The 22763-nt window shown below is 40.8% G+C and overlaps 1 protein-coding gene across 3 annotated transcripts in view; it reads right to left on the bottom strand.

The window, feature by feature from the left end:
- Positions 1–345: 345 nt before the first annotated feature.
- LOC117962471 (kinesin heavy chain-like) overlaps positions 346–22763 on the bottom strand; it is a 44646-nt gene continuing 22228 nt past the window's right edge. Inside the window, exons 13-30 of one of the 3 annotated variants that reach the window (XM_034914235.2) lie at positions 22251–22319; positions 21703–21909; positions 21447–21593; positions 20694–20882; positions 20379–20496; positions 19739–19803; positions 19532–19641; positions 18074–18175; positions 17234–17294; positions 16635–16706; positions 15748–15852; positions 14935–14982; positions 8422–8638; positions 8083–8239; positions 7586–7656; positions 7170–7197; positions 5784–5877; positions 346–4924 (exon numbers count right to left, since the gene is read on the bottom strand). In XM_034914235.2, coding sequence (XP_034770126.2) covers positions 5799–5877; positions 7170–7197; positions 7586–7656; positions 8083–8239; positions 8422–8638; positions 14935–14982; positions 15748–15852; positions 16635–16706; positions 17234–17294; positions 18074–18175; positions 19532–19641; positions 19739–19803; positions 20379–20496; positions 20694–20882; positions 21447–21593; positions 21703–21909; positions 22251–22319 — 1845 coding nt within the window. In that variant the 3' untranslated portion in view covers positions 346–4924; positions 5784–5798. The remainder of the gene's footprint in view (positions 4925–5783; positions 5878–7169; positions 7198–7585; positions 7657–8082; positions 8240–8421; positions 8639–14934; positions 14983–15747; positions 15853–16634; positions 16707–17233; positions 17295–18073; positions 18176–19531; positions 19642–19738; positions 19804–20378; positions 20497–20693; positions 20883–21446; positions 21594–21702; positions 21910–22250; positions 22320–22763) is intronic. The other 2 variants (XM_034914236.2, XM_034914237.2) reach the window with 2 other exon arrangements.

Here is a 22763-nt window from a genome sequence, read left to right as displayed (position 1 = left end):
AATACTAGCTCTAGGCTTTACAATGTTTACCTATCCTTTACCACACCTTTACACGGATTCATTCCAGTTTGCTATGCTTTTGCTATAGTAATTTAATTGCAAACGTGTTTTTAAATGAACTCGTTTGTAATTGTTCAGAGAAAAACTGAGCCACTAATAAATAAGCAAATAACATTTATATGCTACTGTATTAAAAATCCTGCCAATTGCAATATTGCATTCATTTCAGATTACCACACCAGCTCAGAATTAGCTGTATGTAGACTACATGCTTGTTTAAGCTAAACATTTAAAAACAGTTTTATTTCAGGTGACGCTGTAAATAGAAAGAACACAGGAAGAAACTTTATAGATACATCATCTTTATTGAAAGTGGTTTTTCTTAGCAGTTACAGAGCATGTTACAGCATGCACCAATAATTCGACAGACTATAAAACAGTGAGATTTTGACTCTCACTGGCGCTTGCTTTCAGAACCCCAAATTTCCGCATTTTTATAAATAATCTTTATAATTTGCCACACACACACAATACAGAGGCCTTTGTATACCTATCCAATCTCACACTCTAACCCCAAATTAAATTGCCTGGAAGTAATTCACGTAGAACTTCAAACACTCAATCATAAAATGGAAACTTTTTCCAAGCGTTAGTATTTCTCCTAAACGTTTAACCATTGTCAAAGATAAGTAGTTTGTACAGTAGCATATGTAAGTGTGTGTTCTCATCCACATTAATGTTGCAGTGCGTCAGAAAAAAAACACTGAAGATTTCTCATGACGTTTTTTGTGATCGACTACAACGCTGATAAAGTTTATACATTTAAACATGTTTAATCCTAAAGTTTAATAATAAAATGAAATCTAAGGACCCTCCTTTAATGATCTGCCCGACAGTTGGTGAAAAGCACTAGAAGGTTGCATTAAGCTCGCAAACGGTTGATAGAATGAATAGTCTCAGGTATTGCCGGTAACGCTGGAATTAAATGTCTCGTGTATGGTGATGATTCAATCTGAAATGATCCAAACCGGTGAACCACAACCAACCCTTCTCAGTCATATGAATGAGGTTTCAAGATCACATTCATAAAGCAGAAGAGCAGAGGTCAGCCAGGGCAATTGCGTTAGATCCTGCTGTGCTTTTTCAATTTGAACAGGCGCAGGACCTTATTTACAATGTCTTGTATTGGAGGTCAGGCTGCAGAGTCCTTCTTAAAGCTGCAGTGTCACAATTCAAAGGAGTGCTAACCAAGTCTTTAAAAAATCCACTGTGTTTCAGCGTTACCCTTTTCAGTGCTGAAAATATTTAGGTTCTTTGTTAATCTGATTAAGATACAAACCTACAGATTTAAAGTTGCAGCTACTTAAAACTAATCACATCCTGGTCTGTAGGTAAGTCTCCAATGGTGTAGCAGCAATCGGACCTACAGCACAGGAAGTGGTTAGGTCAATGTTTCAGGAAGCTGCAGTTTTTAATCTCTAGTGTTGAAAAAAACAAGGAAAGAATTTAGTTAGCATTACTGAAAAGGGCCAAAGATAATGTTGCTAATACCAGGTAAGAATATATATTATAAAGCCTTGGTTAGCTTTGTCTTAACTGATGAGACATTTTGTTTAATGCACAAAGGGCAATCACATTATTGAGCATACTTAAAAGCTAACTTAAAATTCAGTATTCAGCTGCAAATATTCAGATACGATCAATTAAAAGGCACAATGATCTCACTTAACCCTTTCCTGACCTGTTCAGGGGTCAACTATGCTCTCTGACTGGTTGATCAGATGCTACGAAGCATATACTAAACAAAATATAACAGAATTTAGGAATACTATGTGCAATTATTTAATGCTAACACTACATACAATAAAACAGTTAACTTTATATTACATTTTTTATTATTTGGTATTATTTAAAAAAAAAAAAAAAAAAGATGTCATAAGGATAGGGCCGCTGTAATTTAAATGGAATCCTAGACACCGGGTTTAAACAGCTGCTCTATTGAAATTCTGAATAGCTTTTCAACCTACTTGGTTATGGGGTTGATCAGCCAATAGCCAGGATAAGCCACAGCTGGATTTTTAGAGCATTTTACAGCACTGGGGAATTGCCATCAATTGCATCAACCACCTATCTGTGGTTATCCTGGGATTACCTCTAAGAGGAGGTGCAATCACTCTAACCAGTGCTGTAAAATGCTCTGAATCCAGCTGTGGATCAACTCCTTCGTTTCTTATAGTTTGAAGTTATGATTGAGTGTTTTGAAGAGACGGATGAGCATACAATACTGGGCTCCAACCATCAGCCATCCTTTCCATTCGATCAGTTAGTTACAGTGGAGGCTTACATGTTCTAAGTGGCAATGATCGCTTCAGTGGTATGTACAACATACTGCACAGATAGCACAGCTTCAAAGTATATATAAAAAAACACACTGAAATAAAACATTGGATCCCAACATACATATAAATACATTCAGTAATCTATACATACGTACAGTGTAACATCTATTATCCAAACCAACTGGAAATGCATGCCTTTATATCCAGCGTAACCTTGCTATGAGGGACAGGCAAGAAGCCAAGAGAATGTGCTCTTTATAGTGGCCTTAACACTGAAGACATTTCTTTTAACAAATACATCCCATCGGATTAAGATTATTTAAAAGGGTAATTAGCCAAAGTAATGATATTATTTCTGACTTTTTATGAAAACTGTGCCTGTCTCTTATAGGTTCTTTTTGTTAGATTTAGTATTTTTAGTTTACAGCACATTGGCTTTATTAGGCTTCGTTTTACTGTATCAGGTTTGCACGGGGCGCTTGGAAAACGGATAATTTACGTTTCACTGCACATGCATACAAATAAATATATAAATAAATAAATAAATACATAATGTACAGTGCAAAATACTGAACCAGATCCTGAATAATCTACAGACTTGCTTAAACTACAACTTTTTGAGCTACTGTAATCCTGACTTTGGAAAGAAACTGTCCTGGATTAACAACACGACAAAAGACTTCAGATGAAGAAGGGAAAATGCAGATGCAGACAAAACAAACAGGAAAGTACTGTCGCAAAAGATCTGATATTTGCATTTAAGGCAATAATTGTTAAAACTAAAGATTTTTGATTTGTCTGCACAGACGATGGCAGCCTGAAAAGCATTCTCTAACACACTGGCCTGAATTAAATCAAAGTCTATGGCGGATTTACAATAACTATGGCAGTGCTATAATTTAAAACCAACCCCCTGCTTACCGTGTGCTGAACCTGTCCTACTGAAACATTACAGGAAATGCTTTGATATTTATTATTCACGTATATGTGGAATACAGCCAAGCAGACTCACATACATAAATGTGTTTTAAGCATCATTTGCTGTAGCTGGTTTTTTATACACATCTATAAATGCTCAGCATGGCTGTTGTTCTGCAAGACCATTTTTCACTTTGAGACAAGTTTCTATGAATTTAAGCAGCAGGAGTTGGTACTTGATTAACCAGGCTACATGAATAATGCATATCAAAGCAAACATGGCTTATTTGAGAAATATATTGCAGGGATGAGAACAGCACAGGAGAAAGTAAGGAGGCTGGCAAAAGGGTTAGGTAACCCTCTCAATATACTTCCTATAGCACTACAGCATAGTCGGCTATTGTGAAAGCAATGACCGTGGAGGTCCTGATTAAAATCTGCTTTTTTTTTTACGCTTGAAATATTTGGAACAAGTTAATTAGAATTGCAAATCTTTTCATGCAGGGAAAATGTGGTTACAATATGCCTTTGAAAGACAAGACACGGTTTTCTAAGAACCGGACAGATCAATATCTTCATGATCTAAAAAATAATTCTAGCAATTCTATACATTACATGATTTTAGATACCGCTTTAAAAACGATTTTGAATGCAGCTCTACAAAATAGTGTGTTGAGCAACTAATGTTTTGGTAAAAATTAGATTTTAAGTAGAGTAATATGCATCTTAAAACACACAGTTTAACGTAGCCTAATTGACTTGGAAAGATGTATATAGTTGAATTACTTCACTTGCAGGGAAACTACATTAGAAATGTATCACAAAGTCCACCTATTATATCTCTGGCCCTTTCTGCTTCCTTTCTGAAAACATATTTGTTAGTAATAAAAAATACAAAGCACGTTGTTTTATGTATGGGGGAATATATCATGTTCCTAATATCATACAGAAAGAGACCTAATTAAGGCTTTGTAAAACACTACAGGGTTTGTTTTCCATCATTTGTCAAGCATCTGCAGCTACTGGGACATCTGGAATTCTGCAACATCTGGGCCTCTGCATCAACCTCTGGCACATCTGGAGTTCTAGAACCAAGCCCAGATGCTGCCAACGTTCCGCCCCAGTCTATTGCCAAAAGCAATACCAAGCACTACTGCCACTTAGTATTAAAACCAGCAGCACTACACAGACAATACTTTTAAATCACTTGGCTATTACTGAATGGCCACAGTACCAGTGTAACATACCGTTTTAAACTGTGACATTTGATGAATAAAACCTAAGGACAAAAACATACTGTTAACACTTTGCAATTCTAAATCTGTGGCTGCTGGCCATTAGCAGTATCCTAACCGTACTTAGTAGTGCCTTTGTCTAAGGGAATGCTCCTCTGAGTGCCTTACAAGCCAACACACGATGAGTGACTGAGCTCAGCCCTTCAGCAGTGCAGGTTATATACACTCAGTAACGGAACGGCTCACAACAGACAGCGGTGAGATGGAAGAAGCAGAAGCAACAGCTTTTTTGTTTTCAGACATTACAGGACATTTAGAAACAGTTAGTAAGTAAGAGACACAATATCTAAGATACAGGAGGAATGGTAATATAGTGGTCAAGGGAAGCTGATTTGCAGCATGCGGTTTGGAGGCCTCAGAACCAATAGGGATCTGTAAAAGAAACAGCTGTTAGAAGGTGTTAAGATAGATATACTGTTTGTTAATGGGGGCTGGATAGCTGTATATGATATTATTAAAGTAACTGTAGATAATAAAATAGTTCCATGAATCTATTTTACTCCTCCTCTGGCTATATTGGTCTCAAATGTGCAGTTTTGAAAGAAACACACATTATCATGAATTTTCATTTTAAAACATATGGTACTACGCTAGGTTAAAGGAAGTTCTCAGTTTGTTTGCCCTGTCTTCCAGGAAGTTTGTTACAGCTTTACTTCCTTGGTCGTTTCACCCCAGCAGTGTCTTCTGGGTAAAGCATGTTACTGGCTGAAGGCATGTCAGTCAATAGGGGAAGCAGGTGATTGGTTGTTGACAGGAAATGAGCCAGTGAAGAGGTGGGGATCATTTTTCACCCTCCAGGTGAAATGACCCAGGAAGTGCAAGACAGTCTAAAAACAGGGCTTGCAAACTGAGACTTATTTATCCTCGTGTAGGACCAGAAATCTTGTTTTAAAATGAAAATATATATATTTTTTCTAAAACATGCTTTTCTTTCAAGACTGCACATTTGACAGCTTTTTAATGAATGGATGTGCAGGAAAAAATTACGGATCTATTTTTCCAGCTACTTAAATGAAACCAGTTTTCACCTGAAAAAAAATGTCAAAAAATGAATCTTTTACTTTCTTAAACAATGATAATTTTTGTAGAAAGTAAAGATTTATATTGACGTAGGACCCTGTATAAATATAACCGCTGTACACATAGGCTGGTTTTGACAAGAGTTTAAATAGCATTACTTAGTATCACCAGCAGGGGTCAGCATCATCTAGAGTAGCGGTGGGTTACATACCTATATATGAGGTCATTAGCTTGCTGTGGTCTCCTGTGGGATTACATACAGCTTTGAGGGGTCCTCAGCCTCACTGCTACAGTGGATGTCATTTCTGGAAATGAAACAGTATGTGAGGTATACTGGGCCAAGTGTCTTCAAACCAGACAGCACAGAATAGTTTCAAAATGCCCCCTTTCCATTTAATGGTGTGCAAGCCTGTGTCAAAGGGCTTTGAGTTCAGGAGCCAGTCTTCAGTTCTGCCACAGACATATATAATGCCGGCTAGCTCACCCAAACTGTCTTTAAATTAGTAAGCACCAGCGCCATCTAGTGCACAGCTTGTGTATTGACAGCAAAACAGAGGGGAAACTTGGTCCAACGTGGCAGGTCACTAGATAGGTCTTACTTCTATGCAGACACTTTTGTTACATATATATCTATGGACGACAACTATCAAAAATATTTAATTGCAATAAGAACCACGCAGGTAATAAAGGGGACAGTTTAAAAAAAAATGTTATTTGGGTGACGTACATAATTACGCACAGATGCCTGTAAAAATCCACTGATTCTGATATTCTCAATAGCAAAGGAATGTCCGAACCAAGTTTCCTCCCAATTGTATGAGCAGTTTTCTAAATCTAGATCAAAATGTGTGACTAACGTAGGTGCCTCCATTGTACAGACAGAGGACCGAGCACATCCACACAGAGTCTCCCCATATCCAGATACCATTACAAACTTGAGAGTACACTGATGAAAGCGCTACCCCAAACGTTTGTCTTTTCTCTTATATGTTCGTTGTCCTAAAAATACCCACAGCCATTGAAATGAGCCCGTCTGTGTGCAGCAGATGGATGCTTTTAGACCGCAGAGCTCTTGAATTATTCAATCCATTTACATAATGGCGTTTCACCTAAATAATGGAGAGGATCTTCACTTAGAAATGTACAAAAAAAAGCCTTTCTGATGGAACAGCTCTGAGCTCAGTGGTTAAAGGTATGGACTGCAGTGTTGAAGGATGCGGGTTCGAGACCTTTTATCCAGCTGTAACTGGGTACCCCATTGTAAAAACAACACTCATTCCTAACTGGTGAGTTTAGACGTTTTAACTGACATATACAATGTCTTTACCAAGTTTCATTATAATTGGATAAGTGCTTCTCTAGAGAGGTCTTAAAATGTAATTGTGACTCAATCGTACGTACTGACAGACCGACACCACACATCCCCTGATTCCGAGACTCTCGACAGCGTGTGCTAAAGAATGTCCTGACCAAGTTTCATCACAATCGGATAAGCCGCCTCTTAATAGATGAAAAACATCGGTGTGGCATGCAGGAAGACACGCGACACATTCCGTCACCTATGTTCAAATGATGTTGAAAGCAAATCTTCACTAACCTGTTATCATTGATATCTGTAGCATTGCCTGTGCGAAGAGACGAAAGAGGCTGGGTTAGTTTGAATGCAGACCTGGGCTCAATTACAACTGTAATTGTGTAATTAATTACAATCACAACGTAATTATAACTGAACCTTTTCGATTGCAGTTCAATTACATGTTAACGGGTGGAGTTATTTATGTAAATGTAATTTTAAGTGTAAGCATAACTGTAATTTATTGTAGTTGAACACAATTCCATAGTAATTGTAATTTCAATTTCAGCATACAATTCTGCTGCTATTGTAACTGAATTATAATGCAGAATCTCCTGCTTCCAGTCCCATTTTCAAGGGAGAAGCTCTTCACCTTATTACAAACACATATTATTTTTCAATACAGAATAGTGGAAGTGATTTTCCATGGAGACGCTTACCATTATCCACATTCAGCTTCTGATATGTACTGCTGGAGGTTAGTGTCCCATTGCTCAATCCCCCTGTTGTGCTGGAGAGGAACAGGACTTTTTTTAGAACATGAGACTATAAGAATTGTTTGGGAAGGAGAAGAGCCTGTTTGGTTCTTCCTAGCACACCATTGGCCCGTACGAAGGTGATCTAATTGTAAGCGTTTTTTCAGTGCTACTACAATATTATTACTACATAATAATGAGAATAACTTGGTATTCATATTATTTAGCGGATGTTTGGGGGTGTCTGTCTGCCCGTACATCAGTGTGTCACACTTGCATTTTTGCATATATACTGCTTATTAAACTGTGATTTCATGACATACTGTTGATGTGTGAGGATCATTCATTGTTCACATGAGTTCTCTTGTTCTGTTTTTGTAACTGTGCACAGCACTCTGGGATGCCATGGCACTCTGGGATGCTATATAATTTGCATTGTATTTCCTCGCCAGGGTACGTACAGTTTCTCCTGGCTTGGGCTGGGGGCACGCTGCGTGCGCTGTGCTGTCATGCTGCTCTGGAAGGATGCGTTGCTGTATGCCACTGCGTCACCACAGCGGATCACCAGGGGGTTGGTGGGCGAACACACCGGGTAATGCCCAGGGCGGATAGGCTTGGCTGAAAGAGAAAAGAACAGAAACAACACACCGGTCAGTGCAAGGCCTGGATGATTCTTCGATAGCTTGGGATTACAAATTAAATGGCTTGTCAAGATGTTTTAAAAAAAGTAGACTGTGCCGCTATCCAACCACCGCTGGTTTCTAGCCTCTAGAGAGGCTGTGTGGCTCTCAGCGGCTCACCGATCTGGGCAGAGTGGGGCCTCCTCAGGGGGTTCTTCGACCTCATCACGTCCTTGATTTTCTCCACCTCCTGCTGGTACCTCCGACGGTCCTTCATGGCGCCCTCCTTGGCCTCTTTCAATGCACCCTCCAGGGCCTTAACTCTCTCAGCTGTAGTTCGAAGACGTTTCTCCAGTTTAGGAAGCTCACAACGCAGATCTGCATTGTCGCGTACCAGCTGTGTGCACAGGAGAAGACATGCGTGTAACATACGTGTACAGAGATGCCAATGATTTGACTGCACTTGTAGATCTCTTGCTCTACCGTTTCTATTGTGCCCTGGATTTGCCTGACCTGCTGTAAGCACCACGTTACTGGATCCTCAGCTAATGCACCTTCCTTGCACTATTGTGCCACTGTAGATATAACTTGTTCTTATCTTAACTTGTTGCATCCTAGTTCATATTGTCTTTTAGTAGTATTAGTTGCACTTACTGTAAACAACACTGTATTTAAATATTAATTATTATTATTTATTTGTTTATTTAGCAGACACCTTTATCCAAGGCGACTTACAGAGACTAGGGTGTGTGAACTATGCATCAGCTGCAGAGTCACTTACAATTACGTCTCACCCGAAAGACGGAGCACAAGGAGGTTAAGTGACTTGCTCAGGGTCACACAATGAGTCAGTGGCTGAGGTGGGATTTGAACCGGGGACCTCTTGGTTACAAGCCCTTTTCTTTAACCACTGGACCACGCAGCCTCAATCTTGCCATTGTAACCCTGTGCTGCCCTGTAACACCTGTAAGTCGCCTTGGATAAAGGCATCTGCCAAATAAATTAAATAAAATTAAATAACATTTGGGAAAAAAGGGGGGGAGGGATTTGTTTTATTAAAACTGCTAAAATAGCTTTTCTGACTGTAGCAGGTGACACAACATCTACTAAAGTAGGGGTGTATAATCCTGGTCCTGGAGGGCTATTCCACTCCAGGTTTAACAGGCAACATGATATAATGAACTACTTCAGGGTCTGGGTGGAGGTTTGATGGGTTCAATTCAAACATTTAGAAAAGGGTTGGAACAAAGACCAGGAGTGGAAGAGCCAACTTCGGACACTAAAGGCTATTTTCATTCTGTTTTTTACAGACTGTTATTAGCACTATTATTGGGCTAGCTTATCTAACCTTAGCAAGTCCAAGATTAATGATCCACTGTACAAGAAGATTTGAGACATCTGGCGTCTTTTCCTATTCGGTTGTTCTGAGTGAATATTTAATCTCATCGGATCTTATTTTGGAATTTTGTATCCAATCAAATCCAACGGCAGAATGGCCAAATCGCACTGTTTCAAATGACGCTGTGTTGCTAAGTAGATGCTGAATTCTCTGAATAAAATGATGTTATAAACTACAAATGCGATTCACTTGATCAAACCGGGCTTTTAAAAAACAATCCGAGATCCAACCTGTCTGTAAATTGTAAACCCAGCATCCCAAAAGGTCCTGCATTATATTACTTAATCATTTCTCTTTCTGTAAAAAATTAATTGAACACTGAGGTTTGAAACTACACCCAATTCTTTTTTTGTTAAAACACAGATGGCTTTGCAAATGTAACATCCAAGAACCACTGCACAATAAACCTGAGGACTCTACCCCCGAACTGCTTGAATCCATTTTCCTCGGGTACCACAGCCTAGTTTAGACAAAACCTGTAGCTGGAATAAAACAAATCGACTTGGATTTCCATCTCTCCACGGCACAGCTAAGTGCTCTCCTGCATTATAACCTTAAAGCAAATCCATACACCAACCACTTCACTGCCTGAATCCATTAGCTTGTGCGTGACAGCCTAGCACTCGGACCAGCGGTTCATTTGTAAGTAAAAAGGTACCGTATCTTATAATTAAGGAAGAAGGATTGCATTTTTTGTTTCTAGACCTAACTGACCTTGATTTACAGCAGCTCCCATATATGCTTCAGTTTCTCATCTGCTTGTTGGTTCAGTGCCTTATTGTTGGTGTCGGCAGCTGCCGACCCTGGCCTAGCTATGTTTAACATAATCTTTAGGTTTGAACAATACCAGCGGTGGGCCGACTAATCTGTTGAGCAGGAGTGACGACACTCTTGTTAAGAACGATAGTTTTTTGGCGGTTCGCCGTTTGCAAAAAAACTAGCCATTTTCTTATTCATACGACATCGCATCCTAAAATATATCGTTGCAGTCCACTTTTGTCATTCAGTTATAATGGAACAGGAAAGCACTTTATTGTACATGTTATCTATATAGTTTTGTTTTCCTCCATGCCATTAATTTGAAAACTGTTTAATTCTCGTCTGTCAAACACAAAAGTACCGGATCTGGCACAAATTAACCTCTCTAGTCCAGTCTTCTACATTAAAGCACTCAGATTACTGTTAAAAAAAATGAACCCTCAGAACTCTCATACATCAAATCGGGAGGCTGAAAGCTTGTCAGTCAACAGGGAAAGCAAGTGATTGGTTAATGACAGGAATGAAGCAGTTGAAAGGGTGGGGTTGGGGGATGGGGGCGGGGTTTGGGGCAATTTCATCCTCCAGGTCACCAAGCAAGTGCAACACTATCAGAAAGCATGGTACCAAAATAAAAATAAAATGTACATTTACTATAATATGTGTTTCTTTCAAAACTAGACATTTGAGGCTGGTATAATGAATGGAAGTACACAGGCAAGACTGAGGAAATCATTTTGTTACAACTTCCATTCTCCATCTCCTAGTTTTGAAAGTCGTACACTGTCTAGCAAACGTGTCTTTTGAATTTTTTTTTTTAAATGATATCGGTTATGGGACTTTTACTTGTAGCCCCCTGGTGGTTCCACATTAATAAAGTTTATTTCCTGCTAGCTAACGTGTGACACCATAAGAGAGCAGTTTACAAACTTTTCTTAAGTTCTTGCATTCTAACGGAACATTTTCTACAAGGAAAATGAAAGACAGTTAGTAGTAGCAAGTTTCAAATTGCACGATGCTTCTGAATAGATTTTTTTCATTGCTATTTTTATCTGGCCTAAAATAATTCAATCCCCTGAAAACAAACCAAACAAGAATGCCATTGCAGAGAGGCCAGAGTAGCAGATAGAAAGAAGCAGAAAGCAGGAGGGAGCTGTACCTTGCGGTGCCACTGCATCACCTGAAGGGGGCACTCTCTCGCGAGGGGACAACAAGGGACAAGGACAGAAGAGGGACAAAGGCAAGAAGAAGGAGAATATGAGGACAAGCAGGACACGGTACTATCGCCAATAGAAGAGCATCAGCCCAGAGCAGGACCATGCAGCTGTCTATGGGAAGGTTCAAAGCAGATAACAGCACGCATATAGAAGGGCTGGACAAAAAATTAGGAACACCTGCCTTAACACTGTCAATAGGGCCACAGCCAGGACGGAAACTGATTTGACATCCGCATCAGGTTTACGGTCTCCAAGGAGACCGGAACTGGGATATGCAGCTTTTATATATTATATTATAAAACCAATTTTCCTGCTAGTAATATTAAATCGACACCCCCTCGCTTCTCAATGTAAAAAAACAGTTCCATAATCCCATATTTTCAGTGCAATAAAAGGGAGACAGTATTATCGTTAATAAGGCTAATAATCCATGTTGTGCACGTCCATTCATTACATTGTTCTCAAATGTCCAGTTTTGAAGGAAACGCATTTTATAGCAAACATGCATTTTTATTTGTAATCGTGACATCTGGTTCTACCCCTGGTTAAAGAAACCTGTTTGATAGCAATGCTTTCGGTTAGGGTTACACTTGCTTGGTCATTTGACATGGAGGCTGTGTGGTCCAGTGGTTAAAGAAAAGGGCTTGTAACCAGGAGATCCCCGGTTCAAATCCCACCTCAGCCACTGACTCATTGTGTGACCCTGAGCAAGTCACTTAACCTCCTTGTGCTCCGTCTTTCGGGTGAGACGTAATTGTAATTGACACCCACCCTAGTCTCTAAGTTGCCTTGGATAAAGGCGTCTGCTAAATAAACAAATAATAATAACACCTTCTTTCCTCTCATTAACCAATCAGCTGCTTCCTTTTATGACTGACATGTTTTGCAGCCAGTAAGATGAACTTTCTTTTATCTCGTACCAGAGGTCATGTTTTAAAAATGAAAATTCATGTTTGCCATATCGTGATTCTTTAAAAAAAATTGAATTCCATGACAGGCAATATTTTTTAAAGCAATTTGTTTGCTAGAAGTGCGTTGATTGGTTACCCAATTTTTTGTCCAAACCCCGCCTCTGTCAAGTCAAGCCAGAAAAATCCCAATAAACCTTGCAAAAGCGCTTGTTTGGGCAATAGTAGTGTACAGCATAGAAAAGGCTACCGAGTACAGCACTGCTCATAAAGACTGATTTACCTTACAGTTTTCAGCTGTGTTTAAAGCGCCCTATATTGGCTTAAAGAATTTAAAAAATGGATTAACCAAGTCTTTGAAAAATATTTTCTCACTTATCGCCAGCGCAGCAACCTTCTCCAAAGATTTAGATTGAGTATTTTTTTTTCCAATTAAGCCAATCCATTCTACCACCACACTATAAATTCACTTCCTGTCTGTGCAACGCATACTAGCAAAGTAGAACAAGAGAGTCAGACATGGAAGATGAGTAAAGTTTAGAACGGACGGTAGGAAGCATTTTGTACCCAGTTATACTAGTCTCCCACAGTCCTAAAACTTAAATAGCAACTTGTTACAGCTATGAAATATCACAATCAACTTATTTAATCTTCAAGGTGTTTAAAACTCAGCTGTGAAGATGTTGGAGATCACAGAGGAACTACAATCTATTAAAAAAAAAGTCTATGGGATGTGACGAATGCAACAGAAAATGACACAAAGTGATTTTCAACAGGAAGAATTCTTAAGTGACTATGATATGTATAGACCTGTACCGCGCTGCTGTTTAAGAAAGTTAAGAAGGTGTTGTCCTAATACTGTACATCCTACACAGGAAATTGGTTTATAGTTTGGTGGTGAGAAAAAAGTATAAGGAACTTATGAGGAATGAGAGAGCGTTGCCATATATGCCCTTGTTAAAAATATCAAAGTGTTTATAGTGTGAAAAAAGAATCCTTCTTTTATGCTTTGCTTCCTATGATATGACAGAGTAGTTACATACCACTGCTGCAGGTAGTATAGGAGCAAGCCTAATTTAAAAGGCAATGCTATGCAGTGATCGCCCCTTTATAACACTAGAGCCATTGTTAAGACCATGCTATTTGTGTTCTGCTTTATAAAGAGTATAGCATGCTGCTGTAATGGTATTATGAGGGCAAACTGGAGATAAGACAATAGATTGGGTCGACTGTAAAAGGGTAGCATTGTACTTGATTAAAGGCTAAGTAGCTTCAACGTTAGCTTACCTTTTTAGGATGCCAGCAGTCATTCCCAGTGCTATTTTCACCTGACTTCATGCTCTTTAGATCTAGCTGCTTGACATTACCTTGGCTTGTTCAGCCACAGCGTCTTTATACAATAAAAGTAATACTCTGGATCACGTTCCCTTTTGTGGTCCTTTAGTTTTATTTTGGCTACTAAATAGAATAGGCTTCGTTTTAAACTCTTCACATGAATGAGTTGTCCTTCCTTTACTGGTGTTATTCTTCCCCTTGATTCTAATGGGATTTTCCCTCAGCACATAGCCCCACCTGGTGGAGGAACTTTATAAGCGGCGGTTTTCAATACTTTTCTTAGTGGCCAGCTTTAATGTGAATTTATAACTCGAGGGGGGATTGATTTCCACCCTTCTTAATCTTATTTTTTCTCAGTTTCATCGTTTTAATACATGTATTTTTAATGCAGTTAACTGCCAACAAGCAGTTCTGTAGTACAACAAGCGATCTGTGAGGCTCCTTTCTGGTACATGAGCAAAATACATTGAAATCAATCTAATCCACTGGCCATGAATGTTGCAGTACCTTACATCAGTCATTCTTAAAGGATTACTTTATCATCTACATTTGATCCTACTGTAGATCATTTGTTGCCATGCCTTATTAAAACAATTACTATAATAGGAGGCTGTGTGGTCCAGTGGTTAAAGAAAAGGGCTTGTAACCAGATGATCCCCAGTTCAAATCCCGGCTCAGTCACTGACTCACAGGTGAGACGTTGTTGTAAGTGACTCTGCAGCTGATGCACAGTTCACTGTAAGTCGCCTTGGATAAAGGCGTCTGCTAAATAAACAAATAATATTTAAGTGATAAAATGGTAATAACTTAAGACTTTAAAATCCATATATATATATTGCAGGCTCTACAATATATATAGCTAAAACAATCCTTACATTGCTTCAAGTTTTGTAAATAGGTCCACTGCCATTGCTAATACGTTATTTTAACGCCTTTAAGAAAAGCTGAAAAATGTAAGGCTTTGCAAAGTCCTAAAAACGGGTCTCTTACTCGGGAACGTCTTCAAAAGTGGGGAAGCCAGCACACAGCTGTCTGTAAAGCTCTGCTCTAGCCTTGCATTGCCAGTGCTGGTACTTACTGTAAAACTGTACATACTATACATCTGGAAGGGGTCAAGGAGATCAACCTTGTCCAAGAGAGCAAAAGAATATGACAAGGGAAATGGTGTTGATCTTAACCTTCAAAGGACAGCAGTGTAATTCACATCATAAAAACAGACAGCACCACACCCTTCAATACAGTTAAAACAGGTCTCCTTTATGATGACTGCTCCCACACCCCCTCAGAAAAAGGAAGCTCCCCCTCCAGGCCAGGGCAGACTTGAGGAACGGAGTCCGAACTGCCCCAAAGTATGAAGAAGATACAGTACAGAAATATGTGTATTCATGTAACTGTATTTGTATTTCTCATGGACGGTACTTCCAACAGCACAGTTCCCCCCTAACATCATTCACCAAGCCTCTTCAGCACTAGAGGATCAGAATTTAATAGTGCAATTACAATAAGCATTCAGCAGGTGGTGCTGTGCCCCATGTAAAAATCCCATTAGAATTAAAAAAAAAAACTCTTGCAGAGTTTTGATCATAATATTTGGAAACTAGCCTAGCTCCCTGTTTTTTTTCTTCTATTAGGCCTTGTAACCTGGCCACTACACAGAGCCCCATCACAAAGGCCCAGATAAAAGAGAAGGCATAAGAGAAAGCTAAAAAGCCAATCACAGGGAGCTTTTTTGAAACAGAGACGTCCTTTTATGGAAATGAGTTTACCATAAAGGGATCGCAGGCTTTGAATGGAGTGAAATCTGCCGTTTGATGAAATGTAAGGGGAAGAAACGTGGTAAATAGGGTCCAGGTGCTGTGATGGAGTTAGGAGGCCTGGTGGAGTGTCTTACCTGTTTGTGAACCTTTGTAAGTTGGTCCAGGTTATTCTCAAGAAAGGAAATCTTCTGTTTCTGTAGGGTGTACCCCCCACTGTCATCGGGTTCCATTTCAGAACTCTGACAAGAGAAAAGAGGCCAGGGTTACCGTCAGTTACCAATGAACTTGAGACTGAGGAAACGGTTGCTGGGGTTCTGGTTTTACTATGCAACCCCCGATTTACTCCCTAATTTAGAATGTCCAAGGAGAACTGATGGTTCAGCAGGCATCCTCCGATCCCACGACCAAGCCAGCTTCCTCTTCTATACCCAGGAACTCGAGAGCGGATGTCAGCGAGCTACCGGGCTCTGGAGGACAAAGGCCAGCCCTGCAATTGTCCATCTGAGCTCACTGAGTGTCTGGCCGGTAGGGTCCACTGTAGCGTGACAAGGAGAAATGATCCCTGACGGGAGCGCAAAGCCCAATGAGACAATCCCTCCAGAATCCCCAGTGAAGACCGGTGACTTCACACAGCCAGGGTGCAAACCTACACAGACCCCTTTGATACAATAGTTTAAAAAGTTTCAATTCAGTGAATTTAGTTCTCGTGAAAGCTGAGGGACGATGGCACTGGCTACAGTCAGGTACCATGAGAGCTTCCTCCTAGACAGAGAGAGAGAGAGAGAGAGAGAGAGAGAGAGAGAGAGAGAGAGAGAGAGAGAGAGACCTGCCTTGCAGTCCTGGCCCGAACAGTGAATTGGAAAGACTCTAACAATGGTCTTGACAGTTTTAAGACCCGTTTCGGGAATATCTAAGTGTGTTTTACTCATAAAACATTATTTAAATTGAACTCATGAGTCTGTGAGCCAGTGGCTCCTTCCAGAGGAGCAGCTTCTGTAGCTGGTCCCGAATGAAGACTCACTTTCTTGACTCGAGTCGTGAGGTCTTGAACAAAAAGCTTCCGAAGGTTGTGAAGGGTCTGGAGTTCCCGGGCCTTAAAGGAATACAAATAGAATTGAAAACCAATCAACACAACTTACAAGAAATCAAACACACAGGGGTGAAATAGCTGAACCGACTATGCCACCCATCATCAAAAAATGAACAGATTCTGGCCACATCTTATCACTGAAGCCAACTCAACTGTCTAAGTATTAAGTGGAGGTTTAATACAGCCATCCATATACATACAATATATCACACACATAGAGGGATTGTATCTGATTAACTTCCTTTCAAAAGCACCGATATTATCATCTGTAACTTCAAAACGCTCACTCAGAATTGAAAGGTAAAGCTATAAGTCTCGGCTAGTGCCTTCTTCAGTTAAGTGCGTTTAACTACTTGACTTAGTTTTTAATAGTGTTACCTAAATTACCAAAGGAATCCTTACACCCTTTCATTGACTATTGCCTATCAAACTGGCACCATGTAAGTACATTACACACACCAACTTGTGTGATGTAATCACACTTTCGGTTCAAAGTTCTAGTCTTTTGAAGGATCGAGTTTCCAACTTACGACGGTCTCCTCCAGGCCTTGAAGGTCCTGCTTGGATTGCTCGTGCCTTTCGTGGAGAAATCTGGGATCAGGAGAAAGAAAAGCAGATTGAGAGAACTGAAGGTTCCCAGCTAATCTTTTTGTCTATATGCAAAGGTGTCCAGTGGTAGTTGTGCCACATTGCGTGGCGGTGCTCGTGTTGTGATGTGGAACACACTACTGTCCACTGAGGGCGAAGCAAAAACCACCGTTTGACTTGGGAACGGATTTAAGAAGTGAGAAGAGCCGACTACGCCAACCTACAGCTATGACCAGAGATTTTTGCATCACCCTATAGAATGAAATAACTTAATTAAAGTTAGCTTTATGGAAGTCAACTCAGTTGACTAAGTATAATGTGGTGGTGGAAACTGAAATGAGTTTAATACAGTAATCCACCATGACAGCTTAAAGCATCACAGCAAATCCTACAGACCATTCATTTCAAAGCAGAACGGAAATACACACTAAAGTACATTGCTTCAAGGAGAACGTTGCTTTGAGAATCTAGCTCACAATGCGTGTACATATAATCAGTCCAAAGAAACGTGGCAGAATTCAAGTTAAGAAATCATAAAATCTCATGATGAAAAACGTACAACACTCATGCCAATTTAGAAACGCTCAAATAAACGTAATAAGTTAAATAACAAGCGTTTCGAACTAGAAGTTTTTCTCAGTGTCTTGAAATGCTTCTTGGCACAAACGGTTGTCTTTGAACATATTACGTTTCTGTTTGCATTTCTAGAGCTCGTGCCAAGACAGACCTGAAACCTAAAAGGGGGTTTGCTGGAGATGAAGGACAGTAAATAAGTGGCTCACGTAAGCTCCTGGAGTTGAACGCTTTTATCATGCTCCTGGCTTTTCAGCTTGTCGAAATCGGAGTGCAGCTGGTCCAGTTCCAGCAGAAGCTTCTGGTTACGGCTGGAGAGCGTGGGAGAGATAGCGGGGGTTAGGAAGAGGGACATTTATACAGCAAACAAACGTCTCAAAGTGGAAACCAATCAGACATCCGTTACATAGCTTACAAACTGCTGTAACCAATGCATCACACATCATTAGGGATGTATTTCTTTCCCGGTTAACACGGATTTCACGGTCTCTGTGAAATGTACCCATTGCTGTGTCATATGTAGTTCCCCAGGAAAAATCCCATTTCTGAAAATACATTTTTTATCACTTAAAATTCAATACAGCAAACGTTTTCCTTATTGACGCATTACACTGCATTTAGGAACCTGGCAGCCAGTTTAGTTTGCTTCCGGTAAATGACTGAACGCAATGATTGAGGATTTCTTTAAAATGCCTTCAACGAAAAAGACGATAGGAAATATTTCTGCTAAAGATCGCTCTATCCAGTACAAGGAGACATTTAACGTGGCTGTTGTTATTTTTCATTTATATTTATGTTTGATAATTCATTGATGGTGACTTTAAAAAGGTGGACATAAAAACCAAAACATTCTACAATTTAGCATTTACTGTTTTCTTTAGGTCAGCATTTAAATATTTAGGAACATTTGTTGTATAATAACGCAAGAGGAAATGATCAATTTTGAATGTGACAAAGCAATTCTTTCCTGCTTTAATAAATATTATGTTTAAGTCGTGAAATATCTATTTTTAGACTGAAGTAAGCAAGTTTTTTACAGTGAAAAAATACAGCCCTAATCATCACACACAGATTACTCTTCATTGGTTATTGCTGGTAGCGGTTTCCATACTTTTGAATATGTGCTGCTGAGGGCCTTTCTTGGGAATGTTGCAGGTAGATTCATAATATTGTACCCCGCTCTGTTTGTAGTCCTGACTTGCTATTTGTGTGTTACCATGACTATCTCAATAAGGCTACATGGATTGTATTGAGATTGTAATGAGCGGTTACCGCTTTGAAGGGTTTGAAGAGGATCTAATTGAAAACGGCTGACAGGTGACCGTCTTTTGGTTGGCTGGCCCAGTTTTTACAAAACTCAGCCTACAGTAGCTTGAAAGGTTATTAAACCGACACTAATTGGTTTAATTAGCACAATGACAGTGTGGTTTAAATATAGGTCAGTAGATATATATTCTCTACACCAAAGCTTGATATAATACATCTGTCGAAGCCATGTCTTTGAACACTTCCATTTGACATTTGTGCTTTTTATGCGTAGTTCACTGAGCACAGAATTCAAACTCCCACTTACTCCCAATTATTCTCCACTCAGAGCTATAAAACTCTCTCACTCCAGTTGCTGGTCCCCTTGGTATAGACGATCCTGGCCTTTCTCTAGAACTTACTCAGTGAGCTCGTCGATGATCTTCTGCTTCTCGTTGATCTCGTCGCGCAGACGGCCCAGCTGCTTGTGATGAGACTCTCGGTGACTCTCCATCTGCAGCTCCAGAGCTCTCTGTAGGGAGAGAGAGACCGTTACTCCACGCTATCCATTCTGCCTTATATACTCTTATAATCTTACTGCTCTTAACGCCTTTACAGTATTCTGTTACCTTCACATCATCAGCCTCCTCAATATCCTTCTGTTTGTCATTCTTGGCTACATCTTGCATTGTTTCTGAAATGAGATTGATACAGAAATTTAAGTTTCAAGGGCAGCAGTGTGGAGTAGTGGTTAGAGCTCTGGACTCTTGACCGGAGGGTCGTGGGTTGAATCCCACCTGCTGCTATACCCTTGAGCAAGGTACTTTACCTAGATTGCTCCAGTAAAAACCCAACTGTATAAATGGGTAATTGTATGTAAAAATAATGTGATATCTTGTAACAATTGTAAGTCTCCCTGGATAGGGGTGTCTGCTAAGAAATATAATAATAACTGGCAACTTTGCTGCACCAGAAACTATATGTTATGTATACTGTGTGTGTGTATAGATATATATAATGAATTAGCTTACAGACTAGGGGTGAACTATGCATCAACAACTGCTGCTCCAGTCACCATTCATTTAACTCAATCAACCTCCATGATCACAAAATATCCCTGAATCCTCATAAATAGGCAACATGTTTGAATCGGCAACACGTCCCGCTAGTGCAGCGGTGCCCCAAATGTCATCCGTCGTAGCCGTTATATATTTGAAATGAAGACAGCAATGGGCAAAGCTGTGATGTGCCTCATGTTTGCAGCAGTACCTTGTGCCTGCAGTTGAGCCAGCTCCTCGCTCAGGGAGTCGTAGGAATCCTCCAGTTGCCTCTTCTTCAGCTCCATGTTCTGCATGTACTCTGTCAGAGAGCGGATCTTTGCCTCGTGCTGCAGAGAAAATAGACAGAAACCTCTGTGACCTGAAGCAACCCCAACCTCACACGGTGTTAAACAGTGATCTGCAAACGTCTTCTGATTGTGTGTGTGCCTCTGCCTGTTTCTGTGAGCCCCTGTGTGTCTGTATGTGTCTCTGTGTCTGTCTCCAAGTGTCTGTGTCTCTGCGTTCGTCTCTCTGCGTGTTGTACCTGTGATATGAGCAGCTGGCAGGAGGACAGCTCTCTCCCAGTCTCCTCCATCTTGCGATGACACTCCACCTGCAGATTCTCCAGCTGCCTGCAGCGCTTCACCATCGACTTCACCTCCGACTTGATCTTACTGATGTAGAGCCGAGCCACGGTGAACTCTTCTTCTATTGCTCCGCTGATCTCGATCGGCTACCGGGGGAGAGAGGGCAAGCTTAACCATCATGGGCTCTATAGCTCAGACCAGCCCTGTATTCTATTACAAATCGTGGGACAGTCACTCAGAGAGCAGTACAATAGTCCCTTGCTATTTTGCTTATTTAAAAATCGTGTGGATGATCTCCTTCAGTTGTCTAAATATTTGTATAATAATATGAACGTTTTCAGTATCGGAATACATTTCTGAGAGAGATAAGGAGCGACAGATAATGACTTGATTATGAAAATATTTACAGATGAAGTCACAGCAATGGGTGAAACAGCTTAGCCAACTACGCCAGTCATCTGAAAGCGAACTTAAACTTCAATGCATTACACTGTTGAAAAGTCCATGAGCGCAACACAAGTACCGAAAGAATATTAAGACATCCTTACACCCTTTCGTAAATGCATTGCATAAACGAACTTGTGTGATTTAATCAGGCTTTTGGTTCAAAGCTCTTGTCTTTTGAACGTTTCAGCTGCAGTCCTTCCTTGGCAGAGGGGAAGGGAGTACGACTGGGTTATAAACAGCCCCGTGCGCCAGGTTGCTCTCACCAGTTTGATTTCCCCGTTGCCCACGATGGCGCTGAATTCGCTCAGATCCTTCATCAGGGCGTTCAGGACCTCAGCGATCCTCTTCCTCTGGTGGCTGCTCATTTCATGCATGCGATGCAGCTCCGCCTCCAGAGCAATCAGGTGGGCCTGCAACACACAGAGAGGATAACGCAGCATTCAACACTCGGTCATGCCATAGTGTGGGATTACAGCTTTCAACACTCGGTCACACCAGAGTGTAGGATTACTCTCTCACCATCTTCTGGGCCAGCTCGTCGGCCAGCAGCTTGTTCTGCAGGTTCCTCTCCTCCACCTCCACGGATTTCTGATCATAGTTCACAGCCAGCTCCTCCAGGGCCTGCAGCACCTCCTTCACCTCGTCCTTTGCTGAGTCGTTCTCCGTCTGCAGCCGGCCCAGCTCCGTCTGCACCTTCTCCTGGTCACCGCGAGTGGAGGCCAGGAGCTGAGAGAGAGAGAGAGAGAGAGAGAGAGAGAGAGAGAGAGAGAGAGAGAGAGAGAGAGGGGGGGGAGAGAGAGAGAGAGGGGGGAGAGATATTGAGAGAGAGAGAGAGAGAGGAGACAGTGAGAGAGAGGGGAGAGATATTGAGCAAGAAGGGAGAGGGGAGATACAGTGAGGGGCAGGGGAGAGCGAGGGCTAGGGAGGATGGGAGGGAGGCAGGGAGAGGGTGGGCGAGAGGCAGGGAGGATGGGAGAAAGGGAGAAGCAAGGAATGGAAGAGAGGCAGTGAAGGAGGGAGGGAGGGAGGAAGGGCAGGAGAAGGCAGACAGCTGTGGCGGTCTTTACCTCATCCTGGTCCAGCATCTGCTCCTTCAGCTTCTCAACTAGCTGGCTGTGTTGATTAATCTCATCATCCTGGAACAGAGAATACACACACACACACACACACACACACACACACGTCAGACTGGCTGGAAACCATCAGTTACTATTTCCACTCATCTCTTTGAGAAATGCATTGCCTTGGAGCATTACTAACATTTGAACAGCAAAATCAGCATCTGCTCCTCTGCGTCATGCATTGTCCCTTACACTCACACACCTCAATATATGTTAAATTCATATCAGGGAGATTCAACATTTCCCCTAAGAAAGACCATACAAGTCAGATCTGAAGATGCAATATTAGACAGTGTTATTTTTGTCTCCAGGGAAATCAATAATGTATTGAATAAAATTGCCTTCCCACAACCTACCACAGCATCTAGCTGTTCAGAGACAAACAATAATAAACATTTTGTTACCTATCTGAAAAAGGAGTCACAAGAAACTGAAAAATGTAATCCGATTACATACATT

This window comes from Acipenser ruthenus, chromosome 45 (assembly GCF_902713425.1).
Source record: "Acipenser ruthenus chromosome 45, fAciRut3.2 maternal haplotype, whole genome shotgun sequence".
Lineage (NCBI taxonomy): Eukaryota > Metazoa > Chordata > Actinopteri > Acipenseriformes > Acipenseridae > Acipenser > Acipenser ruthenus.
The sequence above is the reverse complement of the archived record's forward strand: the minus strand, read 5'-3'. Positions and strand labels throughout refer to the sequence as shown.